This window comes from Prionailurus bengalensis, chromosome A3 (assembly GCF_016509475.1).
Source record: "Prionailurus bengalensis isolate Pbe53 chromosome A3, Fcat_Pben_1.1_paternal_pri, whole genome shotgun sequence".
Taxonomy (NCBI): domain Eukaryota; kingdom Metazoa; phylum Chordata; class Mammalia; order Carnivora; family Felidae; genus Prionailurus; species Prionailurus bengalensis.
In genome coordinates, this window is record NC_057354.1 from 1833693 (window position 1) to 1849580 (window position 15888).

The window sequence follows — 15888 nt, forward strand, 5'->3', positions numbered from 1 at the left end:
GCAGCGTGGAGTGACATGCCTACAAGCGAGGACACCCAGGACGGCCGGAGCCACCGCAAGCGGGGACGGAGGCCGGGGACACACCCCGCATCGGCTCTCGGACCCCTGGCCCGTTTCGGCAGCACCTGGTCACGGCGGCCCTGGGCCACCACGACAGCCAGAGGCGGCGAGTCGGGACAGTCCATCCCGGCAGCCGCTCAGCTGTGGTGCCGGTCGTGGGAAGGACAAAGCACGAGGACTCGCACAGGCAACTGAACGCACCGCTGCCGATGCAGCCACATGGCGGCCAGTAGGGAGGAAACGGAGAAACTCTAACGGTCTTGGGCGGAGAATCAGTACCAGTCTGTGAGCCTTCAGAATGTTCTACACACGTCCCCCTCCCTTGCTGTCTCTTCTCACCGGTAAGGTGTGTGGGACGGGGCCGCGGGCCAGAGTGGGTCCCAAGCAGGCTACACGGACTACCCCACGTGCTTCCCGTGACACTGGGAGGGGGACACCACCACACCCCCATTTCACACACGGGGCGCAGAGAAGGGAGATTCAGAGACGGTCGGTCCTGTGGCTGATGGGAGACGCTGAGGTGAGCAGCAGCTCTAAGGCTGTGTCTCCACGCGGCTCGGAAGGAGCCCTGATGTTTCCGGACACCTTCAGCGTGGAGGCGCACGTCCGCGGTGCTGGCTCAGATCCACATCGGGTTTTTCCTTTGACGTTAGGAAATCAGTGCCACGGAGCATTTTTTTTAAGCCAATATATACCTGTATATATGTATATTTTTTTAACGCTTTTTTATTTATTCTTGAGACAGAGAGAGAGCGTGAACAGGGGAGGGTCAGAGAGAGAGGGAAACAGAATCTGAAACAGGCTCCAGGCTCCGAATTGTCAGCACAGAGCCCGACGTGGGGCTCGCACTCACGGACCACGAGATCATGAGCTGAGCTGAACTCGGATCCTCAACCGACTGAGCCACCCAGGCACCCCAATATACCTATATATTTTTAAACGTTTATTTATTTAAGTAATCTACGCCCGACGTGGGGCTCGAAGTCACAGCCCCGAGATCATGAGCTGCACGCTCCCCCGACCGAGCCGGCCTGTATGTTTTTATCTTCACGTTGGTAAAGTCCAAGCACTATTTCAGATTCACTTTTTCTGTTTTTCAGGGAAAATGCCTTAACTCTCATTTTCAAGATCTCACCAGGCAGTGTCCACGCTAAAAGCCTCGTTGCAGAAGGAAGCTTGCAGTGAGAAAAGTGAGGGTCCCAGTGAGCGCCTCGCCGGACGTGGGCCGAGAGTTAGACCTTCCTAGAGCCTTCCCGCCGCAGGGTCTCCAGAGCTGCCCGTTCAGGTTCAGGCTGGAGACGAAATTCCATTCACGGGTCTCCGGACGCTTTTATAAAAAGACCAGCATAAGCGTGGTTCTGTCGTGTTCTTTTGAGTTAGGGCTTCGCTCTTCAAAACCACGCACAGCGTGCAGCCTTCGTAGTGCGTTCGGTCCTGAGTCTGCAGCGGGGGCTCAGGAGACCCCGGCCCTCACTCGCCAGCGACACCTGCCAGCAGACGAATGGCTGGCCCGGAGAGGATGTGGCAGCCCCCACCTACCCGTGGGGACCCTGCTCCAAGACCCCCATGGATGCCCGAAGGCGTGGGGGCGCCAAGCTCTACACACCCCAAGCGTTTTCCTCGACACACACCCCAAGTGCGGTTTATGAACTCGGCACAATGGGAGATTAACGGTAACGATGAAACAGACCGAGCGTCAGGGAGGGGATCCTCTGCTTCCCTCGAGGGGCCCCGTCACTGAGACGGCAGGGAGACTGTGGGTGGGGGGAGGGAGGGACCACTGTAGTTGCCTGTTCCTTTTCTTTATAAACAAAACGTGTCCCAGAAAGAAGAAAATAGAGGCCAGATTATGAAAACCCGTATTTGTCAAATCCTTTTTCTGCTTTATTTTCCCAATGAAAAGTAAGTTTTCCTTTTCTAGGAGCCGTAAAATACAAGTATTTAAAAACCAGATCCTGGTGGCATATTTTTCTAAGCAGCAGCTTTCCCAAGAGCCAATTCACCCCGCGAGGGTGTAAAACTGTCCGCGGGGACGTCAACAGCAGCCACCAAAGCAGCGTGCTCCAACCCCAGGGCGAGTCCCGCCTACAGGGTCCCTGCAAACCCACCGCATCTGCTCTGACAGCTCCTTCCCCGAGGCCGGCAGGCTGGACAGCCACGGGTGGGCAGCCACGGGGCAGATGCAGGGCAGGACGTGGGGCGGGACGTGGCGGGCTCCACACCTCACCTCACTCACCCTGGAAGCACATCTGAGACACGGCGGGTCCTCCTCAGGGCTTGAAGTTTTTGCTCAGTCTGCGTACCTCAGCCTCACAGCCCCTTCTTACTGGATGGTAACGGAGGAGCTCACTCACAGGCTATCCGGCTGCGGCCTGGCACCCAGTAGGTGCGCCACAAACGTTAGCAGGGACGCCTCTGGGAAGCACACATCCGCCCTCCCACGCCCGGAAAACCTTCCCTCCACCGGAGTCAAGCCCAGTAGGAAAGGGGCCTGGCTGAGCGTCGTGGACACAAAACTACCACCAGGAACCAGTGACCCATCAGCTCAGTGACGCAGTCGGCTAGGTGGCTCAGTCGGTTAAGCGTCCGACCTCGGCTCAGGTCATGATCTCGCAGTCCCTGAGTTCGAGCCCCACGTCAGGCTCTGTGCTGACAGCTCGGAGCCCGGAGCCTGCTTCTGATTCTGTGTCTCCCTCTCTCTGACCCTCCCCTATTCATGCTGTCTCAAAAATAAATAAACATTAAAAACAACAACAAAAACCAGGGAGCAAGGGTCTGCCTCGGGGACACGCATGGGCCACTCCGGGTCTCCTTGGGGCAAGACCCTGAGGACACCCAGGATAACAGCGCCGTGACCATGGGACCAGGGGTGCGATGGGTCTGGACAGCCACAGGGTTGGGCTGCTTTGATCTTCGGAGATAGTCGGTAACGTTTAATATCTGTAAATTTACCTTCCGCACAGGCAGATACGTTCGCGAGATCCACAGATGTGAACACGAAGCCAGCCCACCTTCAAGAGGTTCAGGGAAAAAGGCCACCCGCAGCCTGCCCGGTCGCCACCCGGTCCCCTCGCAGCCACTTCCATCGGTGTCCTGACCGTCTTTCCAGAGTTTGTCCGTGGGGTGTGTGTGCGTGTGCAAACACGTACCGTGTTCCGCAGAAGGCGGCACCCCAGACACCCTGGTCCTCAGCACCCGGCCTGAGCACCCGGCACCACCCGGATTTTCCACCACGGCAGCCACAGAGGCTTTGCTTCCTTTAACAGACACATGGACCGGTCACAGGGCCACAGACCCTGGCTCTGTCCGCTCTCCGCCACTGCAGATCTCAGTGACAGGGTGCAGCAGGACTTCAAGGCTTCCGTGGACTGCTCGGCGGGAGCCCTGATGGCGCTGTGTCCACCTGGCTCGGCCGGCCCCACATCCCCTCATCCCACTTGGCCTGGAACCAGCCCTCTGCACGTTAGCGCCCTCTCATTGTACGGGACCACCCGGGGCTCCTGTCCCGTGCCACCTCCTGTGAACCCCAGGACCAGCCGCCGCGCCCCACAAGGCTCCCCATCACACTGTGGAATAATGTAATGACTGGAAGACTCCTAATTTTGGCTTCAACCTACCCCCTCGTTGCTTCCACTCGGTGCCCTCCGCCTGCACGGGGCCACGGGCCACTCACGCACATCCAGTCTCCTCAGAGCAGAACACCGCCTGCCTCTCACACCACACCCGGCACTGCCACCCACCGTGGGGTGACCTGGGCCCTGTGACACAAGTACGGGTAGTGCCGGGTCGAGGTCCAGTTAACGAGACGGAACGAAACGCTTCCAGATTCAGGAGGAAACCATTCCGTCGGCCACACCTGCCTTAAAAAAAGCGACCGTTTTAGCAAACGTCCCGCGGATCGTGGGAGGCGAGAACGCGTGAGCCAAACGTGAGGGTTTAAAAACGCGCGCTTCGAAGTTCCAAAGGCTGAGCGGCACGTCCTGAACTTGTCTTTGGAGCAGTCGTCTCTCCCGGAAGGTTCTTTCCTGAGGACTCTCACCGGGACGCTGCAGAGCTGGCGGTGAGCAGAGGGCCCTCCCAGCGGAGAGGGCCGAGCGCCGGCGTCCCGGGAGGCGGACGGAGGGTCCACGGCTGCGGCCTCTGCGGACAGGCCCCAGTGCTGGCGGAGGAGCGCGTGCAGGGATGAAACCCAGGTGGCCCCGGGAGCTCACCTCTTCCCGGCAGGCGGAGACCCAGCGGCGCAGACACCTGAGTGCGCCAAACACGACTTTTTACGCGTCGAGTTGCTTCTATAATGGCCCAAACACGCAGAGTTTTAGCCGCGTAGAGCCCACCAGCTGGTGTACCCTGTGAAGTGTCACCAGCAGCTGCTACCTGGAGGCAGGTCAGTGCTCCACAGCTGTCGGCCCCCCGGCCCGGAGCCGTGCTGCAGGGCACAGGAACCCTCTCCCCGGGACCCCCGTCTGCAGTGTGGCCTCTGGCCGCGGCCTGTCTGCGGGTCTCCCGCTGCGAGGGGCTCCCCCTCCAGCACCCTGTCCAAGCGCCTCCCGGCGAGGCTGCGTGGGCGCGACTGCCCGGTGTGGGCCCATCTCTTCCCCCGTCAGCCCGCGATCCCTCCACCCTCCCATACCCGTGCCAGTGACAGTGACACGGGCCGGCCGCCACGGTCAGGAGCCCGCAGAGCTGTCGCTGGGCCAGCGTGCGTCTTGGAAACGTCCAAGGTGAGGGGCATGTGGTGCGCCCCGAGAACGCTCACTCACACCCGCCTTCAACCGGAAGCGAAGAGAAGCACCTGAGCTTCCGCTGCAGAACAGCACTTGGGGCGACCGTGTGGATGAGGGGACCGCCTCGGTGGTCTCGGGTGGCGAGTTTACTGTGGTCGTAACGGAAGGCACGACCAAGCGCGACACAGGAACCACCTGAGTCGTGGTGAGGAGACAGGATAAAGGTGTTGCCCGCAGGGCGCCTTCGTGGCTCAGCCAGCTAAGCGTGCGGCTCAGGTTGGTGAGCTGCTCTCGGCTCAGGTTGGTGAGTTCGAGCCCTGCGTCAGGTCCGCTGCTGTCGGCGCAGAGCCTGCTTTGGATCCTGTCTCCCCCCACTCTCTCGGCCCCTCCCCCATTCTCTCTCTCTCAAAAATAAACAAACGTTAAAGCAAATTTTTTTTTAAAAAAGCGTCACCCTTTCCCCATCAACGGCCAACACTCAATCACTTGACTGGTTCATAAAAACAAGGGGGAACATGAAGCTGTCCCTAAATAATTTTACTTCAAGGTGGTTGGGATGTTTTGTTCTCTTGTTCTACACCCATCATCAGGTTTCAGATCCAGCCAGGGGTGATGGCCAGGTCACGGCACCTGCTTTGGGAACAGGTGGGGCACCTGCCGGGGTAGGGGTGAGGACCTGCCTGGCTGTGTGATGCACAGGCACGGGCCATCACGGGGCCTGGGGAGCCAGACTCGCCAGGACAAGAAGGCTGGGTCTGAGCCGTGTTCGCAAGCAACACCCAAACGTGGGGACAGGGGGAATCGCTGTGGGGAAGTCCTCCCAACTGGGCGATTCTCCCGTATTCTCCACATGTCCTATAATCTCCTACCGCCGTAACTAAGAAACAAGATCGCGCCACAGAAGATAGAATGCAGTTCTTCAAAAAATTAAACGCAGAATTACCGGACCACCCCTAATTCTACTTCCGGGTATAAATGCAAAGGAAACGAAAGCAGGGACTCGAAGAGACATCTGCACGCTGACGTTCACAGCAGCGTTACTCACGACAGCTGAGAGACAGAGACAACTCAAAAGTGTCCATCGATCGGGGCGCCTGGGGGGGGGGGTCAGTCGGTTAAGTGGCTGATTTCGGCCCAGGTCACGATCTCACCGTCCGTGGGTTCGAGTCCCGCGTCGGGCTCTGGGCTGACAGCTCAGAGCCTGGAGCCCGCTTGGGATTCTGTGTCTCCCTCACTCTCCGCCCCTCCCCCACTCATGTCGTGTCTTTCTCTCCTCCCCTCTCTCAAAAATAGATGTAAAAAAATTTGAAAACATCGACCGTGAGATGGACGAACAAGATGCTGTGCCCACACACTAGAAAGCGATTCTGCCTTTAAAAGGAAGAACGCTCCGATAGCTGCTAACACACGTATGAACCCTGAGGACATTATGCTGACCGAAGTGAGCCACTCACAGAAGGACAAGTGCTGTACGATCCTGCATGATGGACGCAGTCACACGCGGAGACAGAAAGTGGGCGCCGGGGGCTGGGGGCAGGAGATGGGAACCAGTGTCTGATGGGGGCAGAAAATCAGTCCCGAAGACGAACAAGTTCGGGGACGGACGGTCGGGACGGCCGCCCAACGTAAATGTGCTGAACGTCACTGAACTACGCTCAGAAACGGTTCAAGCGATAAATACTGTTGTGTTTTCAGCTTAATTCTTTTAAAAAGCCACTGTAAACACCTGGACTTGCAAACTGCCTGTTTCATGGTTATATCTGTGTTTCCTTCCCCAGGGGCCCTGCTACGAAACCTCACGCTGTCTCCCCTTCTGATGTCCTGACCGGGAAGCCTAGGCTATAAACGGGCTGATGTCCCAGTGCCCTGTGGCCTCACGGTTTTCTCTTCTCCTGGGGTCTCGCAAGGGCAGCGAGGTACCTTCACTCTATAGGGGTCCCATCTGAGAGGTTAACGTGCAAATTTCTTCCTAGTTGTGTTTGGTGACATCACATTGGTGGCTGGAAGTCAGTGTGAGTGGGAGTATTCACAGCAGGAAAATGGGTGCGTGCTGCTACTTGGCTCTGTGTTGTCAGAGTCTGCTTCTAGAACGTCACCGCCTCACCCCACCTCTGCAGACAGCTCCCAGCCCAAGCTGCACTTGATCTGGCCAGCAGGTGTTTCAAGAAACGCCCAGGCCAAACCCAAGGAAGCCACGCACCCCATGTGCATCGCCTGCCTGACTCGGGAGGGACACGGGGTGCCCGGACCCCCCGACCGAGTCGGGAACTCTTAAGGGAGCCCGTCTGAGCTCCCCCTGCACAGATGGTAGGGTCTGTGCCCCCACAACTCCAGAGCGGCCACTCCAACCACCCCGCCCGCGTCATGAGTGCAGCGCCCGCAGCGGCCACAGGTACCCTTGGCCTCACAGAGTGCGGCGCCACCCGGCATAGCGCGTGTCTGACTGAAGCGTGGGCCCCGCGCAGCTTACCGCCCTCGTAGTAGTGCTGCGTGGACTCCTCGAAGGACCGGTCGTAGCTCTGCTCCGTGTACGACTGCTGGTAGGCGTAGTCTCCGTGTCCTGCGGGAAAACCCACATGGACCACAGTCAGTGGGGGGTCCAGGCCGCCTGGGCTCGGGGTTCAGTCGTGAACTGAACGGGCAACACGTGGGGTCAGGAGTGCCCGGAGTCAGGCCCGATCCGTCTTTTTCCCGCAGGTTAAGTCTGTGAAGCAGCTTCCCGCCACCTCCTGGCCTCCGGTCCCTTGAGACGCAGGCAGCCACCCTGCTTGGGGGTGAGCGTGAGGAGTCCGTCTGTCACAGTTTACAGAGAGGAGACCGTGTACTCAGTGCCCGACACGTGACAAGGCCCGGCGGCCCCTCATCCCGGGCACCGTGAGCCCTCAGGAGGCCTTGTCACCATCATGTGGTGGCGACACAGCTCGCCCTGCCCTGGCCTCGGCCGCCTCCCCACCACCCACCCCACGCATGCTCCGTGCCCAGGGTCCTTCCCCCTGCAAATCCCACCGATCCTAGGTGACCGCTTTCCACACCACCTCCACAGATCCTGAGACTGTTTAAACGTGACCGAAAGGCGTCACCAAGGGAAAAGAATCCGCAGAAACCGAGCAGCAGATACAAACCGCCGCCTTCAGAAGGCATTTCATAAGGGCTCCCGTGTCCACCCACCTTCCACAACAATTACATGCCCTGACTGAGGGGACGGCACATCTCAGCCTCAACCCCCTGCTGCCGTTTGGGAAGGGAGAGAGGAGCCTCAAGTAGGTGAGTGGCTGTGGCCTGAACTGGAAGCTTCTCTCAGCAGAGACCAGACGTGCCCTCACCCCCGTTCCCAAAGGCACTCGGGCGAGGGGGACTCCGGGTGCCCTGCTGGCAGAGGCCGGGGGCGACGGGTCTGCACTGGGGGCGACCGGAGCACGGCGGTGGGCAGCCACCCCATGGCCGGTGCCGGGGCGGGCGCGGGCCTCACCGTCAGGGTAGTACTGCTGGCTCATGGGCTCCGAGGCGGCCTGGCCGTGTCCGTACTGCTCGCCTCCGTAGTACTCCTCCTGGCCCAGGTACTGCTGGGATGAGCCTGGGGGCAGGACGGTAACTCAGCAACGGTTCTCCCGTGACGTGACAGCCTCCTCGACGGCCTGGTCGGGACCCCCGCATGCAGCCCCCAGTCCCCGGGACCACACTTACAAACCTGACCGCCCCGGCACCTGCTGTGGACCCTGCGCCTGACTTAACCCCCTACAGCCCCTCGAGCCCGTCCACCTCCAGGAGCGGCACCGGCCCTTGTCCTTCCATATTTCGTTAGCCCCACAAGGCTCCAGACCATCCACGATCCTTGCTCAATACTAAAGAACTAAAGCCTCATGCCCCCCAGCTTCCCAGGCAGAAAGACGCGGTGCGGGCATTACCTTGCTGGGAGGGCCGGTAGGGCGCCAGGGGCCGCTGCCCCATCATGCTGCTCCCCTGCCCGCTCTGGCCCATCATGGCGATGGACGACTGGCCCTGGTAGTGCTGGCTCCCGCCCTGCGCCGAGTTGTAGTGGGACGAGGCCGCCTGCTGGTGCATCATGGACACTGGGCGACACGACAGACCCGAATAACCCCGAGAAGCTCCCCAGGCGGGCGTCCTTACCCTCACCCCAGACCCCGGCCGCATCCCTGTCTGACTCCAGCTCCCGGGCCACCTCCACGCACAGAGAAACACGAGTCCTGTCCTGTCATCCCTCGTCCCCTAGGCTGGTTGCGAAGGAGCCATGCCCGTGCCCCTGGATGCTCAGGCCTGTGCCCTCTGGCCTGTCCAGTCGTGCCGCCCCTGCTCAGAGCCCGCTAGAGCAGCACTGCCCAGGAGGACGGGAAGTGAGCCATGCCACGACAGTAAAACAAACAGGTGAGATCTATTTTAGTAATATATCTTGGCTCGATATGTCTAGAATATCCTCATCTTGGGGCACCTGGGTGGCTCAGTTAAGTGTCTGACTGTTGATTTCGGCTCGGATCATGATCTCACCGTTTGTAGGTCCGAGCCCCGTGTTGGGCTCTGCGCTGACAGCGTGGAGCCTGCTTAGGTTTCTCTCTTTCTCTGCCCCTCCCCTGCTTGCTCATTCTCTCTCTCTCTCTCTCTCAAAAAAAAAAAAAAAAAAAAAAAAAAAAAGGTGCCTGGGTGGCTCAGTTGGTTGAGCATCTGACTGGCTCAGGTCATGATCTCACGGTTTGTGAATTTGAGCCCTGCGTCGGGCTCTGCTCCCCCACCCCCGCCCCTCCCCCTGCTCATGCTCTCTCCCTCCCAAAAAAGCCAGACATTACAAGACGTGAAAGTAAACTAGGGAGAGAGCTCATGATCTCCCTGTACGTACCAAGCCTCTGAAATTCAGTGTCTGACACTCTGGGACAGCTCGATGGGGACCTGACGTTTCCCAGTGCTCGGCACCCCACTCCCAGCCCACGGGGCTCCCTTGGCCCAGCGTCTGTGGCCCTGCTCGCTGCCCACTTCTGTGCTCTGGCCACACCGCCCCCGACCCCGCGTGAGCCTGGTCCCGTCCTCAGATAGGGCACGGACTGCCCCTCGGCACGGCCTCGCCTGACACTCCCGCGGGGACTGGTGGAAACCCCCTCTCCACAGAGCCAGACCTCACGTGGTCTGTTCCCACGGCCCCCACCCCTTCAGAAGCCCCACAGGACCGCGTGCACGGTCTGCACATATTTCGAAGGGTCACGGGGGCCGGCGGGGTGTCCCAGGGCCGAGCAGGGCGGTACCTGGGTTGGACTGCATGTTGATGTTGGCCCGGGACACGTAGTTGCCGATGGCACCCTGGCCCTGCAGGGGCACGCTCTGCGAGGCGGGTCCCGAGTGGCTGTAGCCGGGCCCCGTGCCGTGGCCGCTGCCCGACATACTCATGGAGGTGGTGGGCAGCGTGCTCTGTGCCGTCTGCTGCATGGACACGTGGTTCGGACCTGCCAGGAGCACAGGGAGGGGGCCTTAAACCCACCAGGGACCGCGTCTGATGGCAGGCCTGGCCCTGCCGCCAGACACCCCAGGTTTCCTTCGAGCGATTGCGCGGAGGGAGGTCAGCCCATGGTCGGCAGCGCCGATGAAGGCAACAAACCAAGCACGGGAATCGCACGTTAGCTGTGACGGTGACGGTTCCCGGTGGCCAGAGATCGAGCTCTTGATCCAGAGATAACCTTTTTGCTCTTGTTTAAAAAACCCACCCGGAACCCGTGTGGATGTGAAGTCAAAGCAGAGCAGGGGACCTGAAGCGCTTTATCCCCTTTGCATGTTACTCTGCGCATGCGCACCCAGGCACAGCGGCGCCCCCGCAGCCAGGGCCTCTGGGAGGAGGGACGTCCCACGCTCAGCTCTGCAGGGCACGGGGTGCTCTGCCGAGACAGCCAGGCACCGGGGAGCCCGAGGCGGTGACCCTGTCGCCAGTGCTCCGGGTACTCACCGTTGCCGATCTGGCCCTGCATGAGGGAGGACGGGGGCAGGCCCGTGCCAATGGCATCACTGAGGCTGCCCTGGGAGTGCAGGCCCTGGCTGGAGCCGCTCTGGGACAGCGCTCCGGGGCCCAGGTTCATGTTCTGGGTGGGCGGCTGCAGGCGACAAGAAAGTATCAGGAGGCTGGTTAACCCAGAGACGAAGTACCCGAAGCCCTCCAGGGACTCGGCGGTCGAGAGAGCTGCCTCGACGGCTCACGGCCACCTGGCAGATGTCTGTGACCGACTGCCGCTCACACACGTGATCGGTGACTGCGGACTACGAGGCCCAAACACCTCAGGCCAGGAGACGGTACACCGAGCATTCTTGTGAGCGTTCAGACCTTAAGCGAGTACCAAGCTAACCAGCACATACCGGAGGTTCAAAGATGGGCCCTCCTCACTGGGGATGCAAGGGACCACCTCACCGGTCCACCACACTGCCCCTGCCCCTGCCCCCTGGCCTCAGCTGGCCAGGATTCGCTGTGTCCCTCACCCACACCACCCCATGCCCTGGGGCCTTTCCACAGACTGCCCCGTGCCCTAGCCCTCTCATTGCTCCTCCCGTGCGTGCGCCCTGCCCCGCAGCAAGCCCAACCGTGATCAGGATGTAGAAGGCGACGGGACACACGAGGGACCCCTGCACCCTCACCTCCCGGATCCAGACCAAACAGCAGCTCCGAAGGTTCGGAGGCAGATGCTGTCTACACCTGGCCGAGAAAACGAAGTTCCCCGCAGGATCCACTGCTGTCTCCAGAGCGAGGAATCCGATTTCAGAGGCCAATCAATGTCCGTTTAACAATTTCGTCGGTAAGACACCCTGGCACCTATGACATCACTTTCCAGGGCACCAGGGGGCATCGCGTGTGTCCCAGAACGTCCCTGCCCCCCACGGTCTACACGGGCCGGTCCTTCTCGCGGCTCTGCCTTGCAGTCCACCTGCGGGAGGCGGCCACTGCTGGACCTTGCCTTTGCAGCAATTATTCGATTTGGGGAAAACGGATTTTAAAAAGTTAAGCAGAAAACAAAGTATGTTGCCACTTAAAACCTTCACTGCACCGGCGGCATCTCACAGTTCTGTTGCCGAATCGGAGCGCCGTTTATTCCTGGGCAGCATCTTCAGACTCGCTCAGAAGGGCTCACGATAAAGAGCGAGAAGCCCCCGCACCACCTCCTGTTCCCCACGGAGACCTGCCGCCCACCGTTTCTAGGTTTGCTTCCTCAGGGTCACCTCCCTTTGCTACAGAAACTGATGTCACAATTCTGACCAGTCCACTTCTGACTCGGGCAGACTGGCCTCCTGCCCCCTTTGCGGGCTCCTGTCTGTTCCTTGGCTACTCCACGTAACACGCTCCGACGGCTGCTCCCCGGATCGCGCCGGGCAACTGCACTGGGCGAGGGTGGCCCACTGTCCCCCCCTGCCCCCCGCGGGCACTCACGGCGGGCAGCAGGGACTGCATGTTCTGGTTAGAATCTGCGATCGTGGCCAGGTAGACCAGGTTCCGGTGCAGGATCTGCTGGTACCTGCAGGGGAGGGGCACACAGTGAGGCAGCGCCCGCGGGCCAGTCGGAAGAAGCGAAGTCCACCCGGGACAGCCTCGCAGCCGGGCCCCAGGGGAACACTGACCTTCGGGGACGGGCCAGGCAACACAGCGCTCTGTGCTCTAGCACAGGGCCGGGCAGGGAACAGGACCCGGCCTGAGTCGTGAGCGGGATCCTGTCTGACGAAAACATGCTGAAAGGCCCCGAGGCGGTGGCCCGAGGGCACGCGCCACCAGGTCTGTTCAGAGCGGTGGGAGGAGGCAGAAGACTGAGGGAGACACCGGAGCGGACGCCAGAGGACAAGCCCTCCTCCATCTGACCGTGACACGCGGCGGACTTGATCTCTCTGCCCCCTGGAAGCGGGCCCCCAAACAGGCCGGGAGGACGTGGGGAAGCCCGGTTCAACCCAGGAAAGCCCCCAGGCGCGTGGTGGCCGCTCACACACGCCAGGCCTCCGATGGCTCTGACAGCCAGCCCCTGCACCTACTCTGCGTCCAGCCCCGGGGGTCACACGGGGTCCCGCCCGGGGGCGCTCATCGTCCCCTGGTGTGTCCCCCAGCAGCCCCCTCCGCCCACCCTTCATTTCCCTCCACGTCGTCTCCCCCTCCTCGGGGAGCGCCCCGGGGTGGGGGGACGAGGCCGTCCTCTGAGGGTGACCTCCGCAGCCCGACGGCCACTTACTGGGTGCACTCGGCCGTCTTGCCCTTGCTCTGGTAGTCCAGGATACACTGGATCAGGTGGTGGTTCTCGTCCAGCATCTGAAGGGGAAGCAGATGGGGACAGGGACACAGATGTGTCTCCGGCGCCCGGCTGGAGGGTCACGGGGCGGAGCTGCAGTCGCTCCATTAGGTGCGTGACAGTAACCGTCACCTGTGTGCAGGCGTCCTACGCGCAGAACTGCCACTCTTGCGCATCGCGCCGCTCGGCAGAACCGAATACTCTCCACGTCCCTGTGCTAAGCATGTGGCCCTCCGTGTGCCAGGGTCAACCCCACGCCCCCCCGCCCACCAAACCCAGGGGCGGGTCCCAGGACCTCTCACCCGGCAGATGAAGACCCACAGCCGCCGGCTCACCATTTTCTAGGGCCCGTGACCACAGCGCATCTGTCCAGCTAGGGTGGGCCCAGAGTCTACGTTAGGGATGCTGGGCCGCCGGGTCTCTGTCTGGAGAGGCCGGGCAGGCAGTCCCGCCCGGGCGAGGCGGCTCGCAGCCCTGCAGGGCACCACAAAGGCCTACCACAGCCAGCTTTTCAGGACGGCCACGTCGGGGGCAGCGCCCGGGAGAGTCTGGGGAGACCCGGGAGGAGGCGATGGAAGGAAGCACAAGGGGGAGGAGGGCCTAGTGGGAGCAGAGGGGTGCGCCGGAGCCGGAGCCGGGTGGGGAGGGGAGGGCGGGGCAATGTGCGCGGGGCGGTGCCCACCAAGGTGAGGCCTCCTCCAGCCAGCGGTGAAGAGAAGATCCCGGCTTATTCACCGGGTGCACCCTCTGGAAGGAGGGGCAGGACCGCGCCCAAGGCCAACGCTGCTTTCCACGTTAAGGTCTTTACTCGGAAACTTGGCCGAAAGAAAGCTCTGTGACTTTTGTCCTCAACGACTACCGGTCACCACGGTGCGGGCTCTTCTGGGAGGGCTCAGGGCCACAGGCCCCTGAGCCAGAGGAGGCGCCCCCTGCTCGCCACCGCCCAGAAGGCAGCTCACCTTCCTCCCTGCGTAACCTGGGCTCCTCCCTGTGCTCTGACCACGGAGTCCTCCTCCAGAGCTCGGGGCCCGAGCCTGTCCACGGAGGGGAGGCCAAGGCGGCACAAAGGGCCTGACTGGGCCACGCCGCAAGGCCGAGTCGGCCCCGCGGCCCTGCAGCCCTGCTAGGCGACCGTCCCCCAGCCTCTGCGACCTCGGGGTCCGTCTCTCCCGCTCGGTCTTAGTTTACAGCTCTGTCCTGTCTACCCTCCGCCGTTTTCTCCCACGTGGGGGCAGTGGAGGCAGGCACTGCGGGCCCAGGAGCCGCCAGGGGGCTTGCTGAGGGCAGGTGGCGGTGGCTGGGCCCACCACCCTGAGGGCAATCGGGACTCGGCGTCCAGGTTGATTAAGGTAAACGACTAGAATGACCTTCCTCTCCCTCTGAGAGCCACCCCTCTACGGCTTCAGCTTCCTGCCTGAAACTGCCGGGCAGGGATTCTCTCCCAAGGACACACGCCGCAGAGCTGAAGTGCTATCAGGAGGTCCGTTTTAGCATCGTCCCTTTTTTTTTTTTTTTTTACATTTACTTCTTTTGAGACAGGCAGTGACGGAGAGAATACCCCAAGAAGGCTACGTGCTGACAGCGCAGAGCCCGACGTGGGACTTGAGCTGACGCACCGGGAGATCGTGACCTGAGCCGAAACCAAGAGTCGGAGGCTTAGCCGACTGAGCCGCCCAGGCGCCCCACCACATCGTCCTTAACGTTCCAAAAGGGACAGAAGCTAAAGAGTCAAGGCCGGCAACACTTCAGCAGACCGTAGCGTAAGCAGCCATCGTGAACAGTTCGCAGTTTTCCTGCGCACGAGGAAACGTACCGTTAAGGGGATCGAGGAAAAGGACACGAAATGGAGCACCATCTCAGTTAAGTTACCAACACTTGGGAAAAAAGGCCAGGCCAGAGTGGGTGACAGATGGCGGACTGGAGGCCCCTGACCTCTAAACCCTGACGACCCGGTGAGCAAGGGACGTGAACAGAGCAGAGCTGAGACAGCAGTGCCAGAGTTCTAGAACCGGAGAGCAGATCCTGGGGTGCCGGATGTGACACAGCCACACCGGGAGCCCAGAGACCAGGAAGGCGGAGGCCTCAGGACCTTCCCCACTGCTCACCGGTAGGCTGGGAGGCGGGGAAGGGGGGCGAGGCAGAGGGGTAGCACCAGGGCACCGGAGGCAGGGGCGTACCCCCCAGTGTCACCACAGACCAACCCGCCCCGGGCCCTGGCCCTGAGCAAGAGTACTCCCGGGAAGCCTGCCACCTAGAAAGATCTGGACGATCTAGACGATCTAGACAAGCCGAGGCCAGCTGCAGACGCCGAACCTGGGGGAGACGAAGACCATGCAAAAAGGAAGCTTAGAAAAACAAAAGGAGAGAAAAGCACAACTGTTACTCATATCCCCAAAAGACAAAAAAACCGTATTCGTTAAAATACTTTTTTATGTTTATTTTTGAAAGACAGAGACAAAGCACGAGCAGGGGAGGGGCAGAGAGAGGGAGACAGAATCTGAAGCAGGCTCCAGGCTCTGAGCTGTCAGCACAGAATCTGACATGGGGCTCAACCTCACAGACTGCAAAATCACGACCTGAGCCGAAGTCGGACGCTGAACCGACCGAGCCACCCAGGTGCCCCAAAAGACTGTACTCGTTAATAAAAGATGCCACTAAACAAAGCAAAAAGAGCTCTGGAATATTTCTGTATTGACCAGAGCAAAAAACAATTAACGCAAGGTTGGAACATAAAGTTGAGAAAAACTCCTAGAAAGCAGATTAAAAACACCAAGGTAGAAAACAGAAAAGATGACAAAATTAGAAAAATGATCTGACTGGCAAGAAACAATTCTTCAAGGACTTCCAGAAAGAAC

General features: G+C 60.6%; 1 protein-coding gene across 3 annotated transcripts in view; it reads right to left on the bottom strand.

Annotated features, from left to right (window-relative positions):
- SS18L1 (SS18L1 subunit of BAF chromatin remodeling complex) overlaps positions 1-15888 on the bottom strand; it is a 31381-nt gene that overhangs the window by 7195 nt on the left and 8298 nt on the right. For 2 of the 3 annotated variants that reach the window (XM_043553533.1, XM_043553532.1), the window contains 7 exons: positions 12977-13053; positions 12193-12277; positions 10726-10870; positions 10034-10231; positions 8690-8854; positions 8254-8358; positions 7255-7344 (listed from right to left, as the gene is read on the bottom strand). In XM_043553533.1, coding sequence (XP_043409468.1) covers positions 7255-7344; positions 8254-8358; positions 8690-8854; positions 10034-10231; positions 10726-10870; positions 12193-12277; positions 12977-13053 — 865 coding nt within the window. Of the gene's footprint in view, positions 1-7254; positions 7345-8253; positions 8359-8689; positions 8855-10033; positions 10232-10725; positions 10871-12192; positions 12278-12380; positions 12471-12976; positions 13054-15888 lie in introns of all 3 variants that reach the window. The other variant, XM_043553535.1, reaches the window with a different exon arrangement.